Consider the following 18,928-nt stretch of genomic DNA (forward strand, 5'->3'; position numbering starts at 1 on the left):
TCAGTAAATTCACAGTCCTCAGGTTACCCGACAGGTACATGGCACGTCACTCATCTGGGATACTTTCCACTCCCATCTGCTGCCTAAATCATTCCTTTGCTCAAGGACCAGTTGGGCTCCCTCCAGCTCCCTGAAGCCTTTCTTAATAACTCTGCCCATCTCTGGACTCCTGTAGTCCCTAATCAGTACCCCCAAAATACAGTCTAAACCTGCGCTATATCTGGTTTGAGAGCTGTTTCATATACCACATGTATTCAATAAAGATTTGAGGCGGGCCTTCCACATACAAGGCATTCACAGTCATCTCTAACAAAACCATGACCTCCACAGGGGAAAGGGTCTCTTGTGATGCTACACCTATGTCAGGAGGCCAGAAGCACAATGGCTAAGAATGTGCACCTTGGAGTCAAGCTTGCCCAGATGTGAACCCCAGAGTCATGTGACCCTGAATAATTACTTAATCTCTCAGTTCTCATTTTCATCATCTGTAAAATAGAATAATAGCCACTCCTTCACAGATATGTTGTTAGGCTCAAATCACATAAAGCATGAGTATTATCTTGTCTCCTTATTACCGATTCTCTGTCTGGTCTCTATTTTATTGTACCTAGTCTTACCTGTTCTTATGCTTTGTGGAAAGAGGGGGGAGTAGAGGACTCCAGCTGAGTCACTGCCATGGAGATGGAGTTCATTAAACACTCCTTGATTGCTTGAATACATAGAAGATCCACTTTGCCATGGGTGTGAGTGCCCCTTCCCTACATATTTAGAGTCCCTTTTCCTAGTGTCACCCTGATACTTCCCCTGTAAAGAAATGGAACTTGCTCAGAACTAAATACAATGTTAACCCATCTCCATCCCAATTTAAAAAGAGAGGAAACAACCGGAAAAAAAAAAAGACCAAAAGTGATCTTTTATCTTCTGATGGGGCCAAAAATTTACTCTGAATTTTGTTTGAATGGAAACTCAATATCCCAGTGTACAGATAGAAGCTCTGTTTACAGAAGTTTTTCCAAATTGTTTTCTTTGAGCACCTCGTAAGTAAAAACATTTGAACACATACAAATATATACACATACATACATATTTATTTCATTCACTTAACAAATATTTACTGAGCATTCACTATGTGCCTTACACTGCTCTAAGTGCTGAAGATACAGAAGGAAATGAAAAAAATATATATCTTTGCCCTGTTACTTGTGGCTCTCCTACACGTAAGTTTTTATTTTAAAAAATATGTATATAATATACATATATATATATATATATATATAAAACATATGGTATAAAGGATATGTACCATGGAGAAAAGAAAGAAACAGTGGCAAGAAGTGTGTGGAGTGGGCATTTTAACTAGAGTGGCCAGAAAAGAATTCAATGATAAGGTAATATTCAAGCAAAGGTCTGAGAAAGGTGAGGGTGGACCATGCAGATACCTGGGGAAGAGCTTCACGGGAAGCGGGAAGCAGGAAGCTCGGGGCCTGAGGCAGGAGTGCACCTGGCACATCCACTGAATAGTGAGGAGGCCGCTGTGTTGGAGCCAAGGAGCCAGGGAGAGACTGGAAGAGACACGCTGAACAGGTGAGTGGCAGTACTGGGTGGAGAGGGCCCGGGGCACCACTCTGTGATGTTAGCTACATGATCTGAGAGCCATCAGATAGCTATGTTGAATAGAGTGCAGGGGCCAAGGCTGGATGGGGAAGACCAGTCAGAAGGCCACTGCAATAATCTAAGTTGTGGTTTGGCCAAGGTGGCCAAAAGTGGAAAGTAGAGCTAAGAGGGTTTTATAGTACTAGCATATAATATACATTAAAAGTACACACAAACAAAATTTTTAAGGTATTTTTTTAAGAAATATTCTAATATTTTCTTTCTCAAAATCAATAAGGCATCCTGTTCACCCCTGGAGTAGAGGTGCCCCCTCTCCTCTTTAGGAAGCCATTGTTTAACAATAACTGGTTGGCTGATTTGTATCAGTTGACCTGAATTTCTGCCTGGCTTTCTGCTGTGACACTTGTCCTGTGCTCACTTCCTATCTTCTTCTTCATTCTGCCAGTCTTAGATACCAAAACAAGTTTCCTCCACAGACTGAGTGTATCTACACATGTTGATCTCATGCAAGAAATCCCTCCTTGTGAAAGTTTATGGTCTTTGGGTCCACTGCACCCAATATCTGGGGCCAATGGTTGGGAAACAGACTTGTTAGACCCAGATATTGTGGAGTTCAATAAAACAGGATTAAGGAGACAACCGAGGCTGTTTGCTAAAGCAGCCCCTCTGAGGAAGGCTAGAGTGGGCCCCAGCTCACCACAGCTCTCAACAGACAAACATGGGGTCTGGGGCTTCCCTGGTGGCGCAGTGGTTGAGAATCCGCCTGCCAATGCAGGGGACACGGGTTCGAGCCCCGGTCTGGGAAGATCCCACATGCCGCGGAGCAACTAGGCCCGTGAGCCACAACTACTGAGCCTGCGCGTCTAGAGCCTGTGCTCCTTAACAAGAGAGACCGCGACGGTGAGCGGCCCGCGCACTGCAATGAGGAGTGGCCCCTGCTTGCCACAACTAGAGAAAGCCCTCGCACAGAAACGAAGACCCAACACAGCCATAAATAAATAAATAAATAAAAATTTAAAAAAAAAAAAAAAAAAGAGAGAGACAAGAGAGTTTAGGGTTTTTAAAAAAAAAAAAAAAAAAAAAAAATGGGGTCTGAAAGTTTGCTCCCCTTGCCCTGCAAGATGCTCAAGGGAATCTCAAAAGGCCACACTGAGAAAAGCCCCAAGGGTTCTGTGTCCCCAAAACCAAGCTCCTGGAGACACTAGAAGATGGCATTTTGGGGGAAAGGACCCCTGACTCAGGCAGAACTGTGGGTGCTGGAGGGAAAATCAGAAGTTCATGGAAGGCAGATACTTTTTGAAACCAGATTCCAAGAGTTGAGAAGAGGTTGACATTGAAATACCTGCGGTGCTCTCTTAGAACGTTAGAATGCTGAAAGAATTTAGAGGACTCTCCACCCACCCACTCCCATTTCACAAAGAAACTAAGGCCAGGACCTGCCCGAAGCTATATAACTATTAGAAAAAGAACCATGAGTAGAATCCAGATCTTCGGATTCCCAATCAAGTGTTATTTTAAAAATAAGTGAAAGCAAAACTAAAGCAATTTAACATGGAAGTCTTTAGAAACAGGTTAGAACTGTGATTAAATGTTGCGTGTCTAGGCCTCAGATGTTTCTGCACACCTTTAATTTTAGAAGGAGTTGGTTGGGGTCGGGGTGGGGGGCTCCCTTGGGGCAAAATGGTCTCCTGGCATTGGAGATACCTTAGAAAGTTACATGGGGGTGCTTATGACTCATGAGGGTGTGTTTGAGGGGATGAGAGACAAATGAAAACCAAGAAATACAAGCAAACACTGGCTTAGTAAAGCCTGAAATGGCCCAAAGATGGACTACATGCTTCTTTTCTTTGCTTGGCCCAATTAATAGAGTACTAGACAAATTTTCAGTTTTCAAAAGGAGAGACAAGTGAAAGGATCCTTAAAAGTTATGAGTATCATCATAAAAAATTAGAGTCATGAATCATTCATTTCAACCTCTTGGGCGACCAACTCTTTCAGAAGCATCAACATTGATAAGAGAAAATACCTGCTCTCCTAACTTTCCGACAGCAGAGCAGAGGCCGAAGATGATGTTGGTAAAAGGGTACTAAAGGAATAATCAATAAAATGGATAATCTATAAAATGAAGAATCTTAGATAATCTTGGATTATCTATAAAATGAAAGCGGGAGACAGGGCAGGAATCAGTTCCTGAATTACTGACGTCGGTTGAAACTCTCTTCTGGAGCCAGAAATTAACTGTTTGACTTCGTTACCTGGGGAGCTCAGTTAGAGCTCATCTGCAAACACACCCTCCTCAGCCACTACACCCGTGCAGGGGTGAGTCACAGAGGGAGAGGGTGGAGCCCAGGCACTGGAAAGGCGCCCAGTCCAACCTCTTCATTTTACAAAGAGGAGCCTGAGGCCCACAGAGGGTAATCTGACTGGCCAAGGGTTGGCTAAGGCACAATATATGCTACCTCTCCTTTATCTTATACCCACAGCAAACACTGATTATCAATCATCACATTCTCCCCCATCTCTGGCTGCAAGAGGCACAGTGCTTCTGACATATTGCTCCTGCAACCCCTGACCAACTGGTCAGAGCTGATGTGTGAGAAAGAAGCCAATTTCCAACTCGGGCCTTGCATAAGGTCATAAAACAGTCTTTATCATACCAGCTCCAGTGTAAATCTGACTGGAAAGAGAGTGACTAGTCTACTAGCCAAACTAGTTCACTATTACTGTCACTTCAATACTGAAGTGAGCAAACGCAGTTTATGTGGTGTGACCTTGTGTCCAGGTTTACCTGGGACAGTCCTGACTCACACCTGTTTCCTCAACGTGAGATTTAATGTTACCCGCTATCATCCTCAAAGGTGTCCCAGTTTGGATGAACATGATATGGTCATCCAAATTCTATGTAACTCCTAATCACCTACAAACACTTATAAATGTTTATTTGTTTTTTGAGTACACAGTGTGTCAGGAAAAGAACCACTGACCCAGTCACCGGTAGTTTTGCAAGACACTTTCAAATAATACTAAACCCAAATAATCTTTGAAAGGGCCTCAGGGACCACTACTCTCACCAACCTCTTTTATATACTGAGCTTCAATACGGAATTTTCCTTGGAAAAAAACCAAAAAGGAGAGCCATAGCTTATGCAATTTTGGAAACCACAGGATTATCAGATCTCTGTAGCCCCTGCCTATTTTTAAAGTATTTCATGTTATAGTTTCGCCTATAAAAATTCACATTGGACTTCCCTGGTGGCGCAGTGGTTAAGAATCCGCCTGCCAATTCAGGGGACACGGGTTCGAGCCCTGGTCCGGGAAGATCCCACATGCCACGGAGCAACTAAGCCCGTGCGCCACAACTACTGAGCCTGCGCTCTAGAGCCCGCGAGCCACAACTGCTGAGCCCGAGTGCCACAACTACTGAAGCCCATGCACCTAGAGCCCATGTTACTGCAAAGAGAAGTCACCGCAATGAGAAGCCTGCACACTGCAACAAAGAGAAGCCACCGCAATGAGAACCCTGCGCACTGCAACGAAGAGTAGCCCCCGCACGCCGCAACTAGAGAAAGCCCGCGCGCAACAAAGACCCAATGCAGCCAAAAGTAAATTTAAATAAATAAATAATTGCTTGAAACACAACACTGTAAATCAACTATACTGCAATAAAAATATTTTTAAAAATTCACATTATATTGTTGAAATAGAAATCTTCTTAAAGAATGTTTCAGGCCTATTTCTGGCACAAACAAGTGTGCCGTTTTGAGTTTATATATACTCCCTGTTTAGAAGAAAAGAAGAAGTAAAAGTTGAAACCTTAAAAAAAATTTTTCAATCAATCCAGGGCTAGACCTTGTGTACCACTGCTGGATTTACACTAAAGCAGCCAGTTGTTTATTGAGAGGCATAAATTCAGTTTATTTGGAAAACCCATTGGTCTAGACATCATAGGTATCACCTTGATGCTCAAGAGAAAGATACCAATATCATCATGTGGAATGTTTAACATTCTTACCTGGCTACCTAGACAGAAGCTAGAAGGAAATATATCAAGCTGTCAAGAGTAGCTCTCTCTGAGTATAGAGACTTCAGATGGTTTTAACTGTTTTTGCTTATCTAGCTTTCTGATTTTTCTACAATGACCACAGTTTATTTGTTAATGACCAAGAAAAAAATCACCAAGCTACCAACCGACACACCATTCTCCAGGGTAGGGAGGTGAAAGGCAAATGGCACCAGGCACCAGTCTGGCAGGAGCAGAGGCCTCAGAGCAGCTCCTGACTCTGCCAGACCTGGTTCTGGCCCCCGAGCCAGGAGAAATGCGGGAGCGTGGCTCACCCCAAGCCTTCCCGGTAAATAAGAGCAGGCATCTGTGAGTCCTACGGTGCACTGCCCTTTCAACTATCATAAGTATAGCTTTGTGGTTAGAGCATCAGACTGCCAGGGTAGGACACTGCACTCTATCACTTACTGGGTCTGTGACCTCAAACAAGTCAATTAGCCTCTTTATTCCTGTTTTCTCATCTGTCAAGTAAGAATCACACAACCACCTACCTCCTAGCATGGCTGTGAGGCTTAAGACAGACGATTCACGGCAACGGCCCAGCATACAATAAGATCACAATTATGTAAGCCATTATGAGGTCTCTGCCATGAAACACCAGTCCTCAAGTGCCCTCCCCAAACCACGTGACTGCATCCCAAGACAACTAGAGACGGGTCCAAAGAATAAAGCCTTTATTTTCCCTTCTTCTCTGCTGAAGTCAGAACTGGACACAGAGTCTGCTGTAAGCCCAGTGCTGCCGGGAGCCCTGGAAGAACAAGGGCAGCCCAGTAAAATATGTAACGTCTCCCAAGACCCCACACTATGGGCTAGAAATGCCTCCTTCAAAGTTACAGGATTTCTAGTTTCTTGCTACTGCCACGGCTGCCAGCCACTGCCTTTGGCAAGGAGGTGGGTGACTCAAGTGTGAGCTATAGGACTTGGCAAGAGGACACCAAACCAAAAGGCCTCCAGGCAGGAAGCTCCAAAAAGGGCCCCCTGCAGAAAGAGTTTGTCTAGGGGCAGCCCTCAAGATGGAGATGGCATTCCGCTGTCACTGGCAAATTCAGGAAGAAGAGTGAATATTTCAAAGGTCCAATAGCACTTACCAGTCTGCTTCAGAACTTTGAAAAACTTTTTTGGGGGGGGGCTAGGCTAAAGATATGACCACACTCTTAAAATCACTGCAGTGCCTTCACTATATGACATAAAGAATGCCCCCCGCAGCCCCGCAAAGTTCAATATCAAATCAAATTGCAAAGAATTTCACGTCTGTCTTGAAACAAAATGTATTACATCTGGATGCAATGAAATTTTCTTTCCCAAACTTAAAATTACCTCACTTTACCCAAAGGTATAAATAAACCTCCCAACGTCCATCTACGAGGAAATAATTACATTATTATGTTAATTACATAGGTGAGTGTGTGCTGTGCTGTGTAGGGTGATCAACTTGACCTGATTTGCCTAGAATGTCCTGGTTTTAGCACCAAAAGTCCCACGTCCTCGAAAACCTCCCCGTCCTTGGCAAACCAGGAAGACTGGTCCCCCTAACGCTGCAAGAAAACTGATGTGTGTTTTGCGAAGGGGAAGACAGAAGAGACAGTTAAAATGCAGAAGTACTCAACGCGAAGTCTGTTTGCAGCAATAGCTCCCAGTTCCTTTTCATTGTAAAAAAAAAAAAAAAAAAAAAAACACACCACACTTGCCTCTCCCTTCCCCCTTTCTTTTTACTCTCCCAAAACAGAGTTAGGAAAACGCATTTTCCTCCTCTTGCATGATGGAGATGTCAGCACAGGACTGACTGTTGAGGTGGTGACCGTCATCGCCAGCGAGCTCCTGCCCCCGGCTCCAGTGGGACAGGAAACGTCACCTTCTTTCATGTACACGTGAAACTTATGTGATGTTACAAATCAACATTACCTCACTTTAAAAAATAACAAAATAAAACTCAAAAAACCAAACAAAAACCAAAATAATAAAACAAACAAAGAAACAAGACAACTAGTGATTCAGGTTATCAACAGCAAGAATGTGTCCTCAAACTAAAAATCCAAGAACCCTCGCAAAAATAAGCTCCACCTTGCAAATAGGGTGTTAAACAGATGAGAGGGAATTAACAAGTGATTGCTTTACAAACAGCTGAGTGGAGACGTAGGCACTCTTCTACAAACTCTAAGGCCCGGATTCAAAGCAGGTGGCTCCCTACCCATAAGGGTGAAGCAAAGCTCCTGCAATAGGAGTTTAAGCAAAGGGTTTTTAAGCCTCTGGTAAGGTCAAGAACCAGCTTCTAAGAATTTAGTTTCAAACTGAAAGGTAGGACTATATAAGGCAAGAAAGACCACACACTTCCTGGACCTAAAGCCTCACAGAAACCATCACTGTTCACCACTCCACCCCACCCAGTCTACCTCCTCACCCAACCTCCCTCCGGTTTTGCCCCAAGATAGGCTGGCAATTTTTAGATGCTCTTGAATCTTAGAACGCCTTAGTTTCCTTTTATGCATCAGTAAATGGAACCAAATGAAGGTTATACAACTCTTTCTTTCCCCCCACAGTAATACTAGTTTGTTGGGGGAAGGGTTGGGATGTATTCAGAAACACTTTAAAAGAGAAACGATCTTTGAATGTCCTACTCTGATAAGTCCTGGAGAATAACTTCCTTTCTTTCTAAGACCAAGTACACTTTTCACTAGTGTTGATCTGATTTAGAAGAGGATGCCTTCTTGTCAGCCTTTCAACACATCCAATGACAAGATGGAGGGAGGTGTCTTAACCCCTAGAAGAAAGCACAGGAACCTGGAAGGCAGGAGCCAGGAGTGCATCTCTACCCTACAAGTCAAAAGCTGGGTCCTTGAGGAAGACATGCTTCCCTTCTCTATACCTCAGTTTCTTCATTTAAAAAATCAAGGATCTGGGTGAAGATCATCTTTGGCATTCCTTCCAGCTCTAAAATTCTATGTGAAATTCTTTTGTGTATGTGAAAATGACAACGCCTATTAGAAGCATTTTTTGTACTTTGAAGATGAAGATTTAGGCATTAACAGAGAAATATAGTAACTTGCACTGGCAAAGATAACAAGACCAAGGCAGACTAAACTTGGAAGATTTAAAACAAGCAAATGTCTAACAGTTGTCAAGTATGTGACCAAAAGGTTGAGGGGAAGCCTAAACTAGTATCAACTTACAAGCACTCTTCAATGCTCTGGAACCAATGCGAACAAGTAGATTCATCACGATTACCAGCTGCTCCCCCTGCTAAATTTAACGATAACGTGAATTTTAATTCAGTGATCCCTCCCCCACACAAAAAAGAAAATTTTAAAAGCCTGAAAATACTTATGGAAAGCAAAGCAAAACTTTGAATCTAAAGGCAGGAGAAAAATTATCGTGGTGACTGACTGCATTTAAGTCGCAGGAAGTTCTGGCTGGATACTGAGGACAGCGAGGCACGAGGCGCAACCCACTGGATAAGTATGAGATGTTTAACACCAAGGACTGGCATGTTTGACCGTGTGTGTCAAAGTCAAGACTGCCTTGCCGCCTACCAGGACCGCAAAACAATGTTCATTTCACTATCCATGAATAAATGGCAGAAGAAAAAAAAAAAGCAAGCTGTTTCCTTTTTTCGTAGGACGAGCTGCAGAGTTTTGTCATGCAACTTGGTTGGGCGCCTGTGAGTGTCAATGCCCTCAGAGCAGCGGAGTCCGCAAAAGTAGGGTGTTTCCATTGCACAGACCTGCAGTGAGGACTGTCAACCGAGCCAGCAAATACCCACACCTTTCCGAGCAAAGGACTCCAGAGCTACCCTGTGTGGTAGCCCACCGTCTGCGAGTGGAGCCCCGGGCCGGACTTCACTCCTCTTGGGAGAGCCGCGCCAGGGGCCCCCATCGCGCACCACGCACACACAGCCTCTGGGCTACTAAAGAGGAAGTCAGGATGTCATGTCAAAAGGGTAAAGACAGCCCGACCACACGAGAGCCGCGGTATGGGCCGGTCTCCGGCTTGGCTGGGTGTCTCTTGGCTTGTCCCAGGCTGCCATCCCTTCTCCCTCTCCATCCACGGTCCTCCTCCCGGCGGCGCGGACCAGCCTCCCCTCGGCCCACCCGGGCTGGCGGAGCCCACGCTGCGCAGCGCCACAGGAGCCGGAGGAGCACCTCGAGCCTCCCCTCCCCCTGCCCAGCCCGGGCCCGCGGACAACGCACTGCCGCGCACCCCCGCACGCCAGCGGGAGCCCCGCCGCCCCTTCCCCAGCCCCCGGGGCGCCCCGGCCGCCGAGCCGAGCGCGCAGTTCCGACGGCCCAGGGCGGGGACCGAGCCGGGGAGGAGAGCTGCAGCCGCCGGCTTTCGGAGCAGCCGGCGGCCGCAGACACTCCTCCTCTTCGTCACGAGTAAACAGCTCGCTGGCACGCTCCGCGCCGCGCCCCCATCCCCCCGCCGGGGCTCCGCGCCGCCCCGCGCCCGCGCGTCCCGCGCGCCGGCGCCGCCGCCCCCTACCTGGTCGGTGAGTTTGAGCACTGCCATTCTTCCGCTCCTTGGCGCGCACACACATACAGGTCCCCGGTCCGCAGATGTCACGCCAGGAGCCGGGGAAGCGGAAGGGACTGCCAGGGGAAAGGAAAAAAATCTGGCTCCCGAATTTGACAGCCCTCCCCCTGCTCCTCCTCCGCCGCCTCCTCCTCCTCCCGCCGAGAGGCTGACACTGGCTAGTAGGGTTTGCAGCCGAGCCCGCCCGCCTTTATACAGGAAGTACCGGCTGCTGCCAGCCGGGCCGCCACTGACATCACCGCGCGCTGCCTCGCTCGCCGCCTCGACGCCTGGGCCGACGCTGCCTCCTGCCGCCCGCGGCCGCGCCTCGCAGCCCGCGGCCTTCGGCGCCCGCCCGCGCGCGCCCCCGCCCCCGCCCCCGCCCCCGGCGCGCCGCCGTGGGGCCGGACTGCTGCCTGCTTCCGCACCTGCACTCTGCGCAGGGGCGAGGGGGACCGGGGCCCGCGGCCGCCCCCCGCTGCCCCCACCCAGGGCGTGCACGGTTAGAGGCCCCTCTCCCGGGGGGCTGATCGTGACCCCCCACCCTCGCCCTGTCTCCCACAAACACAACCTGACGGGCAAGCCCTGTGGACACACCCCGAGGGGCAAGAAAGGCTGCACTCACATGCAGCCAACTTTAACCCTGGAGGTTGGATCACACGCCTTCCCCTAAACCTCTCCCCCTAATCCGGAATCAGACTGCCCAGCACTTCAATTTATCCCACCTGGGCCAGGGGCCACTATGCTGATGCTCTCTGTGTAATACGGGGAGGCCCCGACGCTAATTCTTTAGCGAGTGTTTGTCAAACATTTGGAGGTTGGGGACAAGGGCTCTGGCCCTTGCATCTTGTTCTCCAGCTACCTCCCTGCTGGACACGCGCAGAACCCCATCGTTAAATTCAAACACTGGGTTTTGATTTGGGGAGGAAGGAGGTGGAGCGGATTACCAGAGAAGAAAAGAGGTCTTAAATTACCGCATTAATTGGGCTTTTGAGGTTTTCCACCGGTTCTGACTCATTCATTTCTACAAAATCCAGTTACCATGCTCTTCAACAGATAGAAGACCCAGCTGTCAAACAGCATGGGATACACACACAACGGTAATAGTCATAATCAGAGTAAAGTGTTAATACTTGTGGAATCTGAAGCAAACGCTTCTTCATTCAACAACCATGTACTGAGTGCCGACTTTGTACCAGATACTGGCTAGGCACAGTATGTAAAGGGGAGCATAAACATCCAAGATACCTAGTCTTAGGAGGTCTCTGACATAAATAGTCATCACTAATGCATGTAATTACAGAATGAGATAAGGGATCACAGGGGGAAAAAAATACTTGTGAAGGAATCCATGACAGAGGACTCAGGCCAGACTGCTGGGTGAGGATGGGCTTCCCTGAGAAAGTGACAAGAGTTGAGATTCTTCAGGAGAAAGGGTTAAGTGGGCAAGTGTATGGGGTGATGCTCCCAGGCAGCCCCACGTGCCCCTGGCATGCCATGGAACAAACCTACAGTTGAACGGCAAACCAAAACCACAGTATCTACCCTTCATTCACAAACCAAACGTGGACTCTTCCTCCCCACTTTCAGAGCCTCCCCAAAGAGTCTATGTGAGAAAGGAGAGGAGGGATGGGAGCTTTTGCTTAGTATCCTCCCATTTATTATCTAACCATGGGCTTGGGATTCAGTCACACAGGCAAGGGGAACCAAGAAAGCACTCTCCTGGCTTCCACTCCACTATCCTCAGTGACTCACAGAGACAAAAAAAATTTCACTCCAAGGCCTCCCTCAAACACAAAATAGTTTGCTTTTGTTGCATCTATGAAGCAGTTCTTCAGTGCTGTTGTTGGTATGTCTATTTATTAATATCATCCTGCATGGCTTTGTAAGTAACTGAACAGGACACTGACTTCTCTACCTAAATATAGCTGTCTTTCAGAAGAGTGATAAGATATGATTTGATTTGGCAGATGCACTCAAGATCCACTTTGCTTCATCATGGGCATGCCTGGTTTGAAAGGAGGAGCAAGCAGTTCTCAACCCTTTCAGACCCATCATCCCCTTTTATAACTAGTATTTTTACACTCATTACTATGAAATGAAATTCATAGATAATATTACCTACCTATGCAAATTGTCCTCCAAATCAATATAATGTCCTAATTGTATAATAAAGGAAAAATAAAAGGGAAGCAATTTATAATTAATGTGTATTTCAATAAGTAGATGCTATAGCACAACTCTATCGGAAGACAAATAGTAAGATGCTTGCACATGTGTGTAGAACCATTGTGAATGAGAGAACTACAAATGCAATCCAATTTGAATGTTTTATTAGCAACTCACATATCAACTTTGGTGTTGTCATTGGTGACATGATTTTGTGAAAGGTTGAATAGTTCCTGGTCAAGTTCCAAACAAAATAAAGAGCGGAAGATTAAACTAAATTTATTGATATGGGTGCATTTACCAGAAAGTCTGGATTTAATGTGTGAGCTCATGAATTGAAAGTGACTCCAACAGTTTGCTTCATTGGTTAAAAAAACTCAGACTCAGTGGTGGTCTATATTTGATGAGATGGAGATGACAGAATGTCCCTGGTACAATGTAGAGAAAAAAAATCCAAAGGTTTATGGAGACGGGAATGTTGGAGTGATTTTATCATTCATACAGCATACCCATCCCCAAACTACAAACCCCTACAGTAAGGCATTGAAAAATACATTAGTGGGACTTCCCTGGTGGTGCAGTGGCTAAGAATCCGCCTGCCAATACAGGGGACACAGGTTCGAGCCCTGGTCTGGGAAGATCCCACATGCCACGGAGTAACTAAGCCCGTGTGCCACAACTGTTGAGCCTACACTCTAGAGCCCACGAGCTACAATTACTGAGCCCGCGTACCACAACTACTGAAGCCCGCGTGCCTAGAGCCTGTGCTCCGCAACAAGAGAAGCCACCGCAATGAGAAGCCCGCGCACCGCAACGAAGGGTAGCCGCCGCTCGCCGCAACTAGAGAAAGCCCGCGTGCAGCAATGAAGACCCAACACAGCCAAAAATAAATAAATAAAAATTTTTTTAAAAAGAAAAATACATTAGTAAGGGGAGCGCCAGAAAAGCTCTGTGGTAACTGGATAGGATGGTGGGAGATGCTTCCTTTGAGATGACTCCCTGATTTCTGCAAGAGTGGGATCCTGGGATGTCAAAGGCCAAGTGGCAGCACTTAACTGGCAGGGACCAGGCAGACACTTACTATACTGGGTAGCAGGGACAAAGTGGTACTCAAAGGTCTTGACCTACAGGGATATTTGGTAATGCCCTAGGTGGCCACAGGAACGAAATATATGGAGAGACTTCTGAAATATTCTTTGATCTCTTTAACAAGCAAAACTCTAGGTCTGCTGCCTGAAACCTGACTTGAGCCATCAAATGAAATCATTCTTCTCATCCAGTTTCCATACCTCAGCCAGTTCACAGACACAGAGACCTTGATTGAAAGGGTAGCTGGTCCCCTTGAAGAAGAATCTTGCAGCATTGCCATAAATATATACTACAAATCTTCATCCAAGCCTTCCCCAGGGGAACCTGATGCCATTTATTAGGGTGACCATACACTGGGAAAAAGGAAATACCCATATATTTCAAGGATTATTTGATACTGTTTCTGAATTAATGTTAATTCCTGAGGATCCAAAAATATCACTGGGTCCACCAATCAAAGTGCAGCCTTATGGTAGTCAGATGGTAAATGGAGTTTTCACCCAAGTATATACCACCATGGATCCAGTAGGTTTGCAGATCCACCCTGTGGTTATTGCCCTACTTCTTGAATATATAATTAGAATTGACATGCTCAATTACTGGCAGAATCACCACATTATTTCTCTGACCTACAAAGTGAAGGCTATTGTAGTAGGAAGGGCCAAGTGAAAGCCTCTGGAAATTTCCTCTTGCTACCAGGATAGAAAACCAAAAGCAATACCATATCCCTGGAGAGATATAGAAATTAGGACCACCATAAAAGATGTGGATGATGCAAAAGTGGTGATACTATCACTTCCCACTTTTAACGCACCTGTTTGGCCTATCCAGAGGCAGGTGGATTTTAGAGAATAATTATGAATTGTTATGAACTTAATCAGATGGTAATGCCAGTTGCAACTGCAATTCTATATGTGCTATCTTCATCTATTCCAATTTGCACTAAAGCTGTTTTCTTTTATGTGGCGAGGCCAGCAGCATACCTTTATAGTCTTGTCTGTGGGATATAAACTCCTTTGCTCTCTGTCATAATCTAGTCTGCAGAGATCTCGATCACTATGTTAGATTCGTCAAGCTGATTGGACCTAATAAACAGGAAGTAACAAATACTTTAGACTTTTTTTTTTTTTGGCCATGCACGCGACGTGCAGGATCTCAGTGCCCCATCCAGGAATGGAAACTGTGCCCCCTGCAGTGGCAGTGCAGAGTCTTAACCACTGGACTGCCAGGGAAGTCTTAAAATTCACCATCTTAGTGAAGGCTCTGGAGATCCAAGTGATCTGAAAGATATCAAGATATCCCTCCAAGATGAAAAACAAGTTGCTGCACCTTGTACCACCTACCACTAAAAATGAGACACAATACTTGTTGGGCCTCTTTGCATTTTGGAAGAAATATATACTGCATTTGAGTGTGGTGCTCTGACCCATCTACCCAGTAACTCATAAGGCTGGCATTTTTTATCAGGAGTAAAGAAAAAGAAGACTCTGTAGCAGGACGTTATGATCCAGAGGAATCCCATGATACTTGAAGTGTCTGTGGCAAATATATACATATACATCTGCCTCTGGCAAACTCTAATAGAAGATCCACAATGCAGCTTTCTTTAGTTTCACAGCAAAGCCATGCCCTCTTCTGCAGATAACAATTCTCCATTTGAGAAACTGTACCTAGCTTGCTACTGAATTTGAATGACTGGCCATGAGACATCAAGTGACTATGCAACCTCAGCTGCCCGTTATGAACTGGATGTTATCTGACCCATCAGCCCATGAGATTGGGCATGCACAAGAGCAATCCCTCATCAAATGGAAGTGGTATGTAAGAGACAGCTTGAGCAGGTCCAGAAAGCACAAGTTGCCTTAGCCAGTGACTTAGATTCCTTTGATTCTTACTCCCGGCATATTGCCTCCTCATCTTCAATCAGTTAACTGGTTTACATACAGTTCTCCTCAATATACTGGCACAAGCTGGAAGTGGTCTGTTCTAGCATTAGAACTCCCATGAGGAATGCCCCTGTTGGTAGTACTGAAGGGAAATTCTCTCAGCACAAAGAATGTCCTGCAGTGCATTGGGTGTCTACTTTGTCTGGATTGAGAGATGGCCAGAGGTATAGACCTACACTCATTCATGGGCAATAGCTGATGGTTTTCCTGAATGGTCAATAACTTGGAAAGGAAAGATTGGGAGACTGATGAAAGGAGGTCTAGGGAAGAGGTATGTGGATGCACTTCTCAGAGTGGGCACAAAGTGTGAGGATATTTGTGTACACCAAAGGGCATCCACTCAGAGAAGGCTTTCAAAATCAGGGGGATGACACATTTGATGGAGTTGGCCTCTTTTTCCACCTACTGCAGTGCTTGCACAAAGTAGCCATGGAGTCAGGAGCAAAGGATATGCATGGGCTCGAGAACATGGGCTTCCCCACAGTAAGGTTCATATCTACCAACATCAGAGATCACCCGTTGAGTTCCAATATGGCACTATTTCCAGGAGAAAATAGCCAGTCACCTAGTAACAGATTGATTGATTATACTGGACCCCTTCCATCATGGAAGGGACAGCTATTTGTCTTACTGGAATAAACACATAGTTTGGATATGGATTTGCCTTCTAAGCCCAGAATGTTTCTGATATTACCAACCATGAACTCATTATACCTCACTCACTGTTATGATATTCTACATATTACTTCTTTCCAGGGAACTCATTTCATAGCAAAAGAAATGCAGCAATGGACTCGTGCAAATGGAATTTGGGGGGGTGGTGCCACACTGCACAGCTTATGGGATCTTAGTTCCCTGACCAGGGATTGAACCTAGGTCCTCAGCAGTGAAAGTGCAGCGTCCCAACCACTGGACCACCAGGGAATTCCCTGGAATTTGCTAGTCTTATCATATGCCCCACCAGCCAGATGCTCCTGGAAGGATAATGGAATAGCCTACAGAGTTCTGGTGCCAGTTAGGAAATAACATGTTAAAAATTGAAGTTCCCTCATATAGGATGCAGTATATGCTTTGAGTCAGTGCCAATATATAGTACTGTTTCTTTCAAAATACACAGGTTCAAGAATCAAGGGGTGGGGAAAGTGGAAGTGGTTCCTCTCATCATTATACCCAATAATCCACTCATACAATTTCTGTTTCCAGTTCCTGTAACTTTGAGCCCTGCTGGTTTGGAGATTTTACTTCCCAACAGAGGAATATTTCCACCAGGGATCACAACTGTGGTTCCATTGAGGTTGAGGTTGAGATGGTACCTGGGCACTTTGGGCTCCTCATACTATAGAGAAAAAGCAGGTGAAGAAGGGGTTGCTGTCCTGGCTGGGGTGATTGGTTCCAATTGCCAAGAGGAAATTGGCTTGCTGCTTCACAGTGGGGACAGGGGAGACTATGGGGACAAAAGGATTGCATTCTTGATTTTCTGTGATACCTCTTAGCACTTCTGTGTCCTATAGTAAAAGTTAATGGAAAGCTACTATAATTTTTTTTAAAGGAGTTTAAAAGTAGATTCAGACCCTTCAGGAATGAAGGTATGAGTCTTGCACACTTTTAGTTCTGGTAACTAAACTTTTCCCTTTGTTCCCCAGCCCAGTTCATGATGCTGCTTCCCTCTTTGCTTTTTCAGTCCTCCAACACCTGTTTCAGCAATTCTCCATATTAAATTATTTCTGTGGTTTGTTTTCCCGACTAGATCCTGTCTGCTACAACAACAGAGGTGCATCCCTGAAATAAGAAAAATCACCGAATATTAAAACCATATAAAACAAAACAAAAACATTATGTTTATATGTAAAATGGGTTAAGCTCTAGGCTAAGATAATTACAAACAGATTTTTTCACCTACATGAATATTCAGTGGGACATTTGAAATTCAACATTGCATGACACCTAGTATCTCTGATCCCCACCCAATAAATGCTTGGAACTTCCCTACTCTTTGTGACAACCAAATACACTCCCTCAAATTTCAAAAATATTCCCTAAGAGGCAACCCTCAGATCTACTGTACTGCAGTGATCACCACCTATGATTTTAATAAATCCACCCAATTTACTATGTCACATTTCACCATGGTTGTTTTCTTTACTTGATTTATGCTTTTTTTTTTTTTTTGTCCACACCACGTGGCATGTGGGATCTTAGTTCCCCGACCAGGGATCGAACCCGTGCTCCCTGCCGTGGAAGCACAGAGTCTTAACCACTGGACTGCCAGGGAAGTCCCCTGACTTATGCATCTTAAACTTGGATAAATATAAATACACACATAAATATATGCTTGCCTATATACCCATGTATGTCTATATGAATATATATGCCTGTGAATATACAAAACATATGAATGTATAATATATGTCACTGTAGTGGACGCTCGGGTGTGCCACCCAGTTCCTACCTCCAGGACCAAAGCCCTCGCTCCCCCAACTCCTGAGAATGTTGCCTGCTGACAGCCTGCATTTGTCTTCCCCAAAAGAACTGGCCTCAGCCAAGAGCAATCAACATTGATCAAGAGCAATCGAGATTACAACACCTCCCTGGAGGTATTCCTATCCAGTGAGTGGAAGGGAACAGAGGCCCAGCCCCCTAACCTCAACTGCGGACATTTTAGCCCCAGAGCTCCCCTGGGATCATCTGAGGCCTGTGCTGCAACTTCATAGCAGATCAGCTTCTCCCTCATTCCCCACAGGTGGTGACCCTAAAAACCAATAAATCCCAGCATGCCAATCTCCACCTCAGAGACTGTTCCTGAGAAACCCAACCCAATGTAATCATCTATTTTGACTTTACGCTGGTGATTTAGATAGTTGATCCCCTGTTTGTAAAAAAGTCAGAGCCACCCTCGCAGCCTAGGTGAAAGCCACAAGCAGAGCTGTGTAAATGTCTGCCGAATGAGGATAAATTTTGAATGAGGTTACCTCACTGTGTCCGTGTGGAGACTTTTCAGTTTTGAAGCTGGTGTGGCCTTTGATGGAACAGTTAAGCTACAGGAGGTTCAAGGGTATCAGGGCTACAGGTGATCCTCACAAAGCAGAACCCAGGGCCTTGCAGTCGAGGCTAAGGAGATTAGAAAGTTTTGTCAGTGCATTTTTATAAATTTTCATTTATAAGCACTATTTATTTCTGCACACACCATGCTTCCTGGATTCTAAACAGCCATGGGGTTTATGTTTGTACCAATGGTTTAATAGCACTTTTTCAGGGAGGAGAAGATGAAATATTTCCACCCCATTAAATGATCCATATTAACGAGTCAACACATATAAAGCACTTAGTACCTTGTACAAAGTCAGTGCAAGATGAATGCTAGCTATTATATCTATTGTTGTAAAATGTGAAAAGATGACATCTTAGAATTGAAGAAATATAGTAGTTTTTTAAAATAAATATTGTAAAATTATTTTTGGTGTTAATTTATTGGAAGTTATGTTCTTTAGACCAGGGAATGCCTTCCGCAGCTCTTGTTCTTTACTGTCCTTGACCTTCTAGCACA

At 45.3% G+C, this 18,928-nt stretch overlaps 1 protein-coding gene and 1 pseudogene across 3 annotated transcripts in view; one reads left to right on the forward strand and one right to left on the reverse strand.

Annotated features, from left to right (window-relative positions):
- The window catches only part of ANKRD44 (ankyrin repeat domain 44), a 325,415-nt gene extending 314,948 nt beyond the window's left edge, over positions 1 to 10,467 (reverse strand). For both annotated transcript variants that reach the window (XM_082466993.1, XM_082466992.1), the window contains exons 1-2: positions 10,407 to 10,467; positions 10,151 to 10,257 (exon numbers count right to left, since the gene is read on the reverse strand). In XM_082466993.1, coding sequence (XP_082323119.1) covers positions 10,151 to 10,257; positions 10,407 to 10,437 — 138 coding nt within the window. In that variant the 5' untranslated portion in view covers positions 10,438 to 10,467. The remainder of the gene's footprint in view (positions 1 to 10,150; positions 10,258 to 10,406) is intronic.
- Positions 1 to 16,800, forward strand: part of LOC309663329 (eukaryotic peptide chain release factor subunit 1 pseudogene) — a 79,347-nt pseudogene extending 62,547 nt beyond the window's left edge. The window contains exon 2 of the transcript XR_014268413.1: positions 16,789 to 16,800. The product of XR_014268413.1 is annotated as a eukaryotic peptide chain release factor subunit 1 pseudogene (transcript). The remainder of the gene's footprint in view (positions 1 to 16,788) is intronic.
- Positions 16,801 to 18,928: the final 2,128 nt, after the last annotated feature.

The sequence above is a fragment of the Balaenoptera physalus genome (genome assembly GCF_965194825.1).
Source record: "Balaenoptera physalus genome assembly, chromosome: 6".
Lineage (NCBI taxonomy): Eukaryota > Metazoa > Chordata > Mammalia > Artiodactyla > Balaenopteridae > Balaenoptera > Balaenoptera physalus.